The sequence below is a fragment of the Lucilia sericata genome, unplaced genomic scaffold (genome assembly GCF_015586225.1).
Source record: "Lucilia sericata isolate MDLA Ls3-8-SP2 unplaced genomic scaffold, ASM1558622v1 Contig000273F_arrow, whole genome shotgun sequence".
NCBI classification, from domain to species: Eukaryota; Metazoa; Arthropoda; class Insecta; order Diptera; family Calliphoridae; genus Lucilia; species Lucilia sericata.
Genome location: NW_023994298.1, coordinates 266777 through 279611, shown reverse-complemented (window position 1 = coordinate 279611; position 12835 = coordinate 266777). Strand labels below are relative to the sequence as shown.

General features: G+C 34.6%; 1 protein-coding gene across 2 annotated transcripts; it reads right to left on the bottom strand.

Annotated features, from left to right (window-relative positions):
• Positions 1 to 1323: 1323 nt before the first annotated feature.
• LOC119603087 (netrin-B-like) lies at positions 1324 to 4322 on the bottom strand. Of its 2 annotated transcripts, none has more exons than XM_037954968.1 (2): positions 4297 to 4322; positions 1324 to 4171 (listed from the first exon to the last, which is right to left on the bottom strand). In XM_037954968.1, the coding sequence occupies exon 2, from the start codon at positions 2986 to 2988 to the stop codon at positions 1324 to 1326; it is 1665 nt and encodes a 554-aa protein (XP_037810896.1). In that variant the 5' UTR covers positions 2989 to 4171; positions 4297 to 4322. The 2 variants fall into 2 exon arrangements, with proteins under 2 accessions (XP_037810896.1, XP_037810894.1); XM_037954966.1 differs by having other exon boundaries at positions 4292 to 4313.
• Positions 4323 to 12835: the final 8513 nt, after the last annotated feature.

The following is a 12835-nucleotide window of genomic DNA, read 5'->3' as shown; positions in this document are numbered from 1 at the left end:
AGTTATTATCTGATGCTTGAAGTAATCGTGGAATATTCGCGATGGCTTGATTTCAAAGAGTTATAAAAGATCGTGATACTAGGAATTCTCCTAAACTAACACCTTAAAATTAATATGTGTTTTAAACATTTTTTAATTGATTAATAAACATTTAAACATCTTTCAGAAAAAAAAACTTTTTTTCCTTCTTCGTAACAAACTCGAATTGGGAAGGCTGCCAGGTGTATACAAAATTTAAAGTTGTTAACTAAAAGAGCCGTTTAAATTCATTATAAAGTGTTTACCGAAAATTTCATATCAGTTTGAACCTTAAATTTTTTTACACATTTCCTCAAAGTTTTAGCGTTTATGATCAACATTTACGTTTGTTATTGGAAATCTTACGTATTTCTTGCAAATTAATTATTACAATTATGTAATTACTTAAGTGTAAATTTTAAAAACTAGCAAAATTTAAAACATTTTCAAATCAATTCTGAAATTTTTTAACATTATTTATGTCATTTTAGCGCCAGCTGTAAATATCATCTATTTAAACCATATGATTGATTTGAAAATTTTGTAATAAATTTACATCCTGTCAAGAGTTTAAAATCATGTTTGTTAAATGGATAATGATAAATGCAGTTGGCACTGAAAAATTATTACATAATGAAGGTCACTGCATTTGTTTGGGTAATATTTTAAAATTACTTAATAATATTTAAAGAATAACACAAATATTATGAAATATTATAAGAAAAAAATGTTAAATGATTATTTCTTGAATTCTTTGCAAATTTGTAGAAATTTTCTAAAACTTTTTAAAAACTAAAACAATATTTTTTGGCGTTTGCTGAATTTCACATATATCTACTATATAAGCAGCTAATGTCAGCGAATTCCAGATATATGTACTTCATCTCTGTATACGTTAAAACAAAAACTTTCAAAATTTCATTACCCATCTGTCAAATAACCTCATTGACTTTAACAACAACTAGGGAGAAAAAAGCACGCAGTCCCCCCTATATAAACAAACAAACTATAAAACATCAACTAACTACCAAAAAACAAAAGCAACGAATGAAAACAAAAAAATCCAATTGCAAACAAATGAAATGTAAACATATTGACTTAAATCATCATCATCATCACACTCCTCCAACAAACCGAAATACAGCCATGGCTGGTTGGCAGAATTCAGTTCATATTTTTGCAATTTTTATGATGTGTCTCTGTATATGACATCACACTGATAACACACAACAAAGGTTATGAAACGGAGGCGGATGTTGGGTAAACAAAAAAAAAAAAAGAAAAGAGTAAAAGAAAAATATTTGTTTAAAACTTACTTTTACATTCATTGGCATCAGTATCGGTGGCACGTCCCCATGGTCGATCAAAGTAAAAGGGTTTACATCTTTCACATTCCGGTCCGGCTGTATTGTGTTTACAAGCACATGTCATTGTTAATTTGGCATTTATGGCCAGGTTAGTATTTGCTGCTGACACAATAGATGAAGAACGAGCACCAAAATTTGTTGCATCATCAGAGGAATCACCCAAATTGCCTAAGCCAGTGCCACCGCCATCATCGTCGTCGTTATTGAAGAGATTAGCTTCATTGGAACTAACATGAGCCACACATTCAGAGGCATGACCATTGCATTTACAACGCCCACCTACAGCAAAATCTGAAACAGCATAGTGTTGTGAATTGGCCAAGAGCTCACGTACTGAAGGTACCGCTGTGGGTTTGTCTAACGAAGAAGATTTTTGTGTATTTTTATTAGAGTTGGAAGTATAAGAATTTTTATTAGTGGTGCTAGGTTGGGCAGTAGTGGAAGTTGTTGTTGTTGTCGAAGAAGAAGAGGAACTGCTGGCCATATTTAAATTGGCGGCTTTATTTTTATAGTGTTTTTCATAATTGATGGATTTTTGTTTGTAAGCATTAAGACGTTTAGGTTTTAAAGCCATAATATTAATGCCATCATTGGCATAATCTAAATCCAAATCATCATCCAATTCCAAATGTTTCTTAGGCTCTGCATAATCTTCCAAATCATCCTCATAGGGTACACTATCATTGTCATGAAGATTATAATCATATTCATCATCGGTAATATCCTCATCTTCTTCATCATCTTCTTGGCTGCTGGCCATTTCATCACTAAAACTATTGGCATCTGGTTTATTATCCAATTTTGATTGTATATTAATCAATTCTTTGGGTAATTCCAAACGATGGAAAACTACTCGTATATCGGTGGCAGTTACCCAGTCCTGTAGCACTAAAGAGGAATCCAAATCATTAGCCGAGGGTCTGCCTTCTAGAGTATTGAAAGCAAAACGATTGGTATTGCCATCATGATGAGAATTCATGCATCTAGCTTCTTGCTCATTGAATTTACTTATTTTGGCTCTGTCCGGACGGCCATAGAATTTCTGACACTGTGAACTGTAGAACTGGAATGGTTGCCAAGTTTGTCCATAATCAGAGCTTTTATATATGGCCATTGAATCCGGTCTGGGAGACTTGGGACAGAATGATAAACTCACATAGGTTAGCTCATATTTCTTGCCCAACGACAGTGTCAAGGTGACATTATCTGGTGGTGCAGTATCTGGATCCGAGGGTACTGGCACGGTAGCCGAACGCCAACAGGTGACATTATTGGGATTATTTAAATCGGTTAGAGATTGTGGTGGAAATTTCATATCGGGCCTAGAGTTATCACACATGCGACACTCATCCATGAGACCATCACGTTTCAGTTCACAATATCTCTCTGGCTGATGAGTACCACAGGTGCTGGAGGCTTGCACTGGATTGCCATAGGCAGCATTTACAAAACTGGGCAAACATTTACGTGGTTTGCCCTCAAAATAGCAAGGATCATTATTGTGATTGCCACTGGACAGGGAGGACTTGGCCAAGACCAAGCTGCTGGCACAGCTAAGCACTAAAAGTCGCACAAACCACAAGTTAGGCTTAAGAAAATACATTTTTCACTTTAATGGTTTTAATAATTTAATGAACAAGTTTAAACACACGTTTTTATAATTTTAACACTCTTTTATTTTAGATTTGTAGCACGCACGTGCATGTGCAAACACGTTTAGTAATTACTAATTACGTTTTAAAAATATGCCTTTTTTTAACGTTATGCTGAGAAATTTTTCTCAAGCCTGTGAAGATATTCTTTTTATATGTAATTTATTAGTAGAGAAACAAATTTAATTGCTTTTTGAAACTAGCTAGACAAGATTATGCATGTCTTTGTTGAGCTTTTATAACAGATATAACACCTTTTATTTTTGTTTTTAAAACATAAAGAAAAATTTCAATGATAAAGTCCATAAGCTGATTATGATGGTAATTATATGTTCATGTCACGGTTATGGCTGCACTTTAGCACCTTCTTTGATGTTTTTGTAAACATGCACAAGTTCGAAAACTTTTTTTCTTTTAGTTTTACAAAACAAACACTTGCTAACCAACGTAAAACCGGTAAAAATAAAATTTACACCAATTTGCATACGACGGCAAAGGCCTCAAACAAAGTTAAAACATAATACAGATGCATGTTAGCACAACAACAAAAACTGAAGTTTATTTTCTTTTTAACACCCAAACACTATGATTTTGTAAAACAAACGTTTTTTTTGTTGTACAATTTAGCTTAAAAGCTAGCAAAGACGTCTGAAAGTCTACCTTGAATTCTAATTGAATTTTTTGTTATAGAAAACGTTAGTAAAAGAAGAAATTGTATATTTCTTTTGACGGCCAGCATCCGTTAATAATGGTCCTTAACCATCAGCTGCTGCCGTTATTCTGTTTTAACAATAATTTTCACAAACACTGAAAATATTAGTCAAGCTTAAATTCCTGCTCAACACACACATACACTTGACAGCATCCTTTCGTTCTTTATTGCTTTCTCACTCTTTCTCTCTTTGTACCCTTTTGGTTAGTTTATCATCATACTGCTTTGATCAAACTAACGCAATTATAATCAACACTTTTCTTTTAGGTTTGAAAACTTTCTTTGTTGTTATTTACTATTATTATTATTATTCTGGCCTTTTTTCCTTCCACTATGTTGAATTTCTATTTTGCATGTGTAAAATTCACCACACTTCCGTAAAACCCGTTAAGCTTTCGCACACTGACAACTAACCGAACGCACTATAAAGAAAATCAAAAAAACTTCCTTTAATGTTGTTTTTGCACAAACATTTCACTCGTACGCCATCGTTTTTTTGTAAACTATCCCGTTATTTTGTTTGTTTTGTCTTGTTCACGCACTTTACCGTTATGGACTCTCCCGTACCGTATGATGTTTACCAAACGAGAGCTCAATTAATACTGATGCTAAAGAAAATTCAACACTAAGGAATCAATTGTTGTTGGCAATAGCAAACCAGAAAAACCCCACAATCAGGCACACACACTCTCACACATATTTGTTGTGATGTTGTTTCGGTTTTGTTTTTGCTCTCTTTCGGCTCTCTTTGGAAAACAAAACAATCAATGTACAGATTTGGGAGCCACATTTGCATGTTCAGGCATACATACATGTGCGTGTGTGTTTATTTTGGCATTTGTTTTGTTTATGTTTGCTTGCATGTTTATTCATGCGGCCAATTGGTTTATTTGTTTACATTTTATTAAAACTCATCACCAGGTATGTTAGCTCACGCTCTCTCTCTTTTAAACTTTACCACTCTCACATGTTTTTCAATTGGAACTTATGTTAAGATTTTAACATTTAAGAGTGCTGCCCCAAAAACTGTTAAATTTACAATCCAAATAAAACCATGTGTTTAACATTAATGTTAATAACATTACCAATAGGTTTGATGCCCATGCAGCCTGAACATGTTAAATCGCCTATTACTCACACGTTATTTGATATGTTTGGTGTAATATTAGCCTTAACCGTAACTGTTTGAGGCATGTGTGAAATTTTCACGTATTTTCCCAAATATTGTTTTCCCTAAATCTTACTGTTGCATTTCACTTTTTCTTTTCTTTCATTTTAATTAAGCGTAACAGGAAAATTACGGATTTTTTTGTGACGCTTGTCAAGCGCTTGAAATTAATTAATATTTTAATTATTTAGTTAGTCCATATAGTGTCCAGATTTCTGCTTCATTTGAGTTTCTTTCATGACATTGATCGATGGGACTCATTAAAGCGGCAACATTAATTAACACATTTTTGTTGCATAAATGTTTAAAAAAATTTGTCATAAGAATGTATATTGTATTAGTATGAAAGATTGATGTTTGACCTGTGGGTTTAATTAAAGTTTAAAGGTCAAAAGGACTTTTAATCCCCATTAAAGTGTTTTAAAAGTAATTTTTATACAAATTTATTTAAACTTATTAAATAGAAAGATTTTAAATTTTTGTATAGAGTAAAAGTTATTTAAAAGAAACTCTATAATAAAGGGACTCAAATTTTGATATCCTGGATTAGGAAATTTTATCTCTTATTCAAACTAGGAAGTTGTACAACTGAAAGTCACTATTCATATGAACCAAAGTAATCGAATCTCTAACGAAAGCTCCAAAATGAAGTATGGTGTGGCCGATGACTTGGAAGGCTAAACTAACGACCTGAAAACGGAAAATGTTTTATCGAGATGATATTCGAATCTTTCTAACTACATTTTGGAATATCAAGGGTGTTTATACAATATCTAATGCGGTGCTTGAATATCACTTATCTCTATGGGAAGAGATCTAAAATCAAAATTAACTGTATGTACGTAGCATCGGATAATATTTTGATCGCGGCCGACCGACTCGTATAGATTATATGGTTCATTAATGTCACAAGTATAATATTAGAGGTTTGAAAGTCAAAATATAAGTTACATAGATCATCTGCGAACATTACTTTTAAGCTGAATTTGCCACAAGAAATGCTTTACTTGAACACCTGCCACGTTAGTCTTATTTAAACCCTGAACATACCCGGTCATAGAAGGATTTGTCACAAGAACATGATATACACAGTTATTCACTTTCTTTGTCACAAGAATGTCTTATTTAAAGCCCGACCATACCCGGACAAGGAAGGACAATTCAATGGTATCACTAGCATACGACAAAGTAATTATGAGGAACGCATAGCCCCACATCCATCCCATATCATATACAATTGACACCAACTCATTTCCAATGCTTAGACTTTTGAGTGTCTTTTAACCAACTATCTTCCGGCGAGTTTGGATTTTAATAACATACCCCCTATGGGCCACCATTACCCGTGTTAACAGATTATAATGGTCTCTGGTTCGACCCCAGGTTAAATCATTCCAAAAAAAGGCCGAGGATACATTTGGCTCCTAGAAGTATTGGTAGCAGCGGTTACTCTGGCATGTTACCTTAATAAAACATCCCCCCATTTTAATATGATTGTAATTCCGTTGTAATTAGGTGATACCAGTACATCTATCATCATTCAATCCAGGACACTTTTCAATCATCTAACACACTCATTGTGAGGAACGCTAACCCTACATTCATCCCGTATGTATACACTTGACACCAACTCATTTCCAATGCTTAGAGTTTTCGGTACATCAGTCTTTTAACCAACTCTCTACCCGCGAGTGTGGGTTTAAATAACATCCGAAGGAACCTCTCTGCCCGTACCCGTGGTAACAGATTATCTGAGGATAATCAGAGGATACATTTGGCTCCTACAGGTATTGGTAGCAGCGGTTACTCTCCAGTACCTTTAGTCTGCATGTACTATAAACTGGTGGTGTCAAATGTTTAATTGGCATTTTCTTAAAATGATTTCACCAGGGGTCGAACCAGAGAACCTATCCTATCTAGTACCACGGGAACCGGTAGACTACAGGGTAGAGTTTCTGTCTTTATCTTGTCGGGCTTTATACTTTCGGGCTGCAAATGGTGACTGTAGTTTTAACTAAATATCGAGGGTAGAAAATGTTGAAAAGACTGATACATGGTGAAATCTATATTTCCGAAAAGTTCGAGCTGGAAAGGGGTTGGTGACAAATGCATAAGATACAGAATGAACAAAGAGGTATATGGCCTTACTTCACCCTTATACCTAGAATGAATGTGTCAGATGTTTTCTTAATAAATATATCGGATATATCAGGGTTCTGTCCATTCCACATTTACCACAGCGTATTCTCTGTAAGAATTTATCTTTGACTAATTTGATGGATTAGTATTTTGGTCCACCGATTACGTCTCTAGATGCTGATGCCAAATTGGCAGAGACCATCTTATCTGGTTGTAAGGCGAAGTGATGTTTTTGCATCTCGGAAGTTATGCAACGGATCAACAATTGGCAGAGTATGCTAGCAAAGTGCTTGTAAATGGACCAGAGGAACCATGTACAAAAATTACTGTCTATGTGTACAAAAAATCGACGATGAGTTATATCTAACTCACGCTGTGGTTGAAAAAGTAACACCGTGAAATAGGGCGTTTGCCAGGTTTCCACGACTTCTTGTACGTTCGAACTTTTACAAGGAAGAGAAAAGTGTTATTCAGTTTCTTTGACATTTATAACTACACAAAGAAAACACTTTTTTCACTTACTCTGTCACAGCCCGGACCTGGAAGAAAGTTAAATCAAGGCGAATGTCAGCTACATTATATACGATCTAACAGATCTTTCAGGAATCGACATCAGACAATAAATACGAACTTATTTCAGGTATTGAAATTATTGAATCCAACTGTATGTCTATTAGGGGACTCGTATTTCATTGGATCGCTAAGAGTTAAGCAACAATAATCGTATCGTTAATTAACAAAACTATAACGACCCTTGATGATAGTACTGCAGATGTCAAGTCAATTATATATGAGGCTCTCTTTCTCCATCACAATAGATTCCGAATAGTTGATTGTTCGCATAACATTTTAGTTGGAGATTATTATTTAAAATTCTCGAGTTCTTCTAAAATGTGTTTGATTATATTTGAATGAAGGCTGGGATTTAATGAAGTTAATCCTGAAAGTGAAAACTGTTTATTAAAGAAATATTTTTACTTTTTAACAAACATTCTATTATTAGTTATCTTTTATTTATCTGCGCAAACAAACTCATATATAAATTTAGTATATCCACATTTCCTCCTCACAATCGTTACCACTCCCACCAAGATTCCACGAAATGATTAAAAACATCTAAACATTGTCGCACATCACCTTTATAGCATTTTTTTGTTATTGGCCAAGCAAAAATTTCTCAAGCTGTCAACCAACTAACCCAGTAGGTGTCTTGGCCCCCCAATGTTAGCACTCAAGTTATTCAATGAAAACAAAAATTATCTTATCTTTAAGATATTTTTAAACTTTTTTTATTAAAAAAACAAATTATTCACATGTGTGGTTTCTAATCTACATCATGTGTATATAAACATAAATCAACGACAAGATGATATCAGAAATTTGAGCCATTTTAATATTTGTAGCATAAACTGTAAATTCTAACACCCTCTACAAAGAAAAAGGGGAAACCCAAACACACACACACTCAATAAGCCACAAGGAAATTTAAACACTTTTACTCACATCCATTGATAAATCAAGTTGAAATCAAGAAAGTTTATTTCCTTTTCTTTTGCAGCCATCACGGGTATGGATGTTTCACTTTCGCCGAATCATTTTGATTTTTATTTATTTATGTTTTTTTTTTATTCATATAGTATTTGTGGAAGCATAACTCATAAATTCATATGCATGTCGCATATTTTTATAAGATAAACACATACCGACAGACTGAAGGAAGGACGGACAGACAGACACACGCAAACAGTCTGTCGGACAATCAGACAAAAACTCCATAGGAAGCTGTGAATTGTAGCTGATGCTGTTGATTTTGATTTTCATTCTACTTTTAGCACTGAGTAAAGTACATTGTGTGTTTTTGTGTTTCTACATCTACTATACGAAAAAAAAGGGCAGACACAATCTTTTAGTGGATTTCGTTTCGTTAAATCAAGAAGACACTTGAAAGAAACATAGTAAGTGGATGAAAAACTTTGTATTTTTTTTCCAGTCGTTGGTATCTTTTTTGTTTCAACACGCTGAAGAAAAAAATGCGTGTGTCAGTGCATCATATGTATGAATTTGCCCTTTTTGTACCTCAAAATTCAACTTATATTCATAGGTTCGACTACTTAGTTTCTTTTTTGTTACAGTTTGGCTCTGAATGTGTCTGTAATATACCATCAAGATGAGTTTGAATAAATAATAGTGCTTAAATGGAAAAAATACTATTTAATTGGGTATGGGAAAATATTATTTTCCTTTTTTATATACTCTAATCAGAATCTTTAATACAAGTAGGAGTAAATGTGGCCGAAATTTTTTAAGCGTGCCTTGGATATACAAACAGTAACACTAGAAGATACTCAACCAAACATATGTGACTATATAAACTGATACAGCTTATAAAGAAAACAGAATAAGATTTCTCGGAGCAAATCTTTTCTACTATCAGGAAAATCTAAGAGATAAAATTACAAATTTCGTTCGTTCTCTCTTCTTAATTACTTAATGTTGAGCGGAATATTCTGACTATAATCTGATTGACTGACCAAAATAACTATTTACTTACTTCGATATCAGTTGAAAGAAGCGATGCATTGTAGATCCGAACTAACACTACATGTGAGCAAAATATTTGAATGCATCGTGAAATTTCAATTCTAAACAATTAAGAATATACTCTCTAGCGTCGTTGCGCTCACGAGCAAACTATAGTAAGGTTGCTGAACCTTAGAACAGATTTCAATTGAAACTCTCATTTTATATATTTGATCAAAATGGATGTCTTTACTTGTTAAACAATAAGTAAAATAGAGAAGAACATACTCTCAAGTTCCCTTGCTTTTAACTGCCCAAGAACGAATATTGGAGAGGTTGCTGTGCTGACAACTTAGAAGCCTTAGTTTGTCATCACTTGGATATCGACTTTAAGAACTTTTCCGGTATATATTTGAGTTATATTTTTAGCAGATAAACTCGAAAAATACCGAAGAAGTATTCGTATTTAACTGTGTTTCACTATACTATAATCACCACCTGATCTACATTCATCACATTCCGCTTATCAATTCCAGTGGAAATACGTTCCATCAACTATCAACGGACTTGCTTCCTTTTGTTTTGGATACCCCATAAGACTTTTATGAACTTACCCACCGTTCACATACTTTTAAATCCGCTCTCGATATGCATTTGTCATATAAGCATCTTCAGGTCTCCGGCCCTCAATAGTATGTATCTGGCGCTGTCTTAAATATAACCTTTTCGGCTGACAATGGCTTTATAGCCCTTTGGATTTCGGAAAATCCCATCCTATTTTATATATTCAGTAACTGCACGGACTTCTTGAAGGCTATAATATACTTTAGTTTCTGAGTTACTCTCTCAACCGTTCTATATCCCAGCTTAGGACCATTTGAGTATCAGCAGATTCCCACAAATATTAACCCTAGTATTCCATTCAACCATAATACTCTATTTGCGTTTAATGTCTCACAATTTCGACTATTTTCGTCTCTGGTATACGATTGGCTGGTCCAGTATATTCTGACGACGCGACTAACGTATTTATATCCGCTTATATCATATATCCACTTATAGCTCCCCCCGAGCATGTTTCCTTGATGTCAGACCGCATCTTGGTGTATTGCAATCCGGGAGTAGATAGGTGCTACCAATACCTGTAGTCTTCCGGGACTATAAATTGGTGTTGACAATTTACTGCCTGGCCTAGTCCTTGCATAAATTGGAAAGAGGTCTAACCAGAGCTCCACATAATCTGGTACTACGGGTGGCCAGTTGCCCACAGTAGTTGTCCTGGCTGGTTGTGGTTGAAACCTAAATCGCAGGAAGGGGGTGCTTGGTTAAAAGACTGATACACGGTGAAATATACATTTTCGAGATACATTTCTGTTATCGTTCCTAGATGCAAGGAGCGGTACAAATTACGGAGCATGATAATGCAAAGATTGGGTATACGAAGATGAACGATGTTTCTGATGTCTACTTTGATTCTATAGAGAGAATGGAGTGATTGATGGATTTGACGGATGTGCAATGGTGTAACGATGAACGAAGTGTTAGACTACGGTCTAGCAAAAAGGGGAGGAGTATAATTTATTATCGATTTTCCAACATGGTTGAGTGCATGCTCAACTTATCACAGTGGGTCTTTGTGGCCACTGAAATAAAGTTTTGTCAATTTATATGATCCGTATTTTGGATTACCAATTACGTCCCCTAGGTGCTGTTGCCGAATCAACAGAGTCATAGTAGTGTGGTTAGGCGACATTATGTCGGGGTAGATTGAGCTTGCTCATGACACCTGTCTTTCCCCAACGTGACTACTATGGCAAGAGATTAGATAGCTCGAGTTTGTACATAGACCGGCTTTTTCCATGTACAAAAATTGCGACCTGCGTGTAAGATACACAAAAGGGCAGTGGTGAGTTGTTTACTTTTTACTCACCCAGTGGTTGAAAAAGTACCACCGTGAGATAGTGCTCCACGCCAGGTACTCGCATAAAGCACTTCGACTTTATATCCACTTATAGCCAAGCAAAATCATAGTGGGGATTAGGCCTCACTACCATTCTATGGTTTTCCTACATAGCACCCAGAAACGATGTGACTCCCATTCTCTATGTGCTGTCTCCATTTTATAAGATCTTTAAGTTCAAAAAACGGATTAAGTTCAAAAAACATACTGACAAAATTTGAAAAAAGTCGAAACCCTGAGACTAGTTATACTTTTCTAAAGCAGATATCTCGAAAAAGAAACAAGTTATGTCAGATGTTAAGCTTTGTTAAGCTAAAAAATAGCATTTCATCAAAATTCAGGACACGATATCTCGCAGATGTGATAGAGAAATTCTGAGGCCAGATTCGGATTCAGCAGAGAAGCATACTTTAGAAAAGTATACTCTAGTCTCATGGTTAGAAATCTGTCGGCCTGTGTAATCATTCCTCACAATCCTAAAATTACTCGTTTTCACACCCAATAGCAGTATTTTCTTAGAGTAGCTTCTAGTCTGCTTTACAATAATATTTTTCTTTAGATTTCATTTTTTGTTTGTTTGATATTAATACTTTATAAGTGGCATAAAGACATGTTTGGTCCAGATCTCCGATATGAGTATGATTATTATTATTGTTGTTGTTTTTGTTGCAGTTGCTGTTATCGTATTGTTTTTGTGTAACCATATCTAAAGATGATATATTCTAGTAAAGAAGCTACCTCGCATAAGCTCTGGGTATGGCAACAAAGAATTGTCTTTCAAATTGTTGTTACACTTGTAAAATGTAAATGGATGGATATCGATGGGCAGAATGGCATTTCTACCTTTGTGCAGACATAGAACGGACTCATATATCTTGAAAAGTTTACCTAGAATGTTTTTTTCTGTTAAGCTCTTCCTCTATAGGAATATTTATTCGTAAAGCACATTATAAACAATAATAAAAAAAAACATAATAAGGGTATAATGTTACACTGCTTGACCGCATTTTATTGAATTGACTGAGTGACTGGTTGGCGAACTATGTTTGTTTTCAGTTTCAAATATTGAGAAGGAGAACAAACCAAGGCAAGAAGTAAGATAAAAACCAAAAAACTGTATTGTGTCCCACAATACACTCAGTCGTCATTTCGCTTTTTTTTCTGATATCTTCTTGGGTTTTGTCTTCTTTACAAATTCTGTGAATTAATTTAAATGTTTTTTGGATTTTCTTTTCCGATACGTTTGTGAGCAACTGAATGAGTTTTGCAGTCAAACGATGGATGTTGCGTTTGTTTGTT

Bases quoted from the DNA above. Each gene is read 5' to 3' on its own strand.
- LOC119603087 (XM_037954968.1), bottom strand. From the start codon at position 2,988: ATGTATTTTCTTAAGCCTAACTTGTGGTTTGTGCGACTTTTAGTGCTT.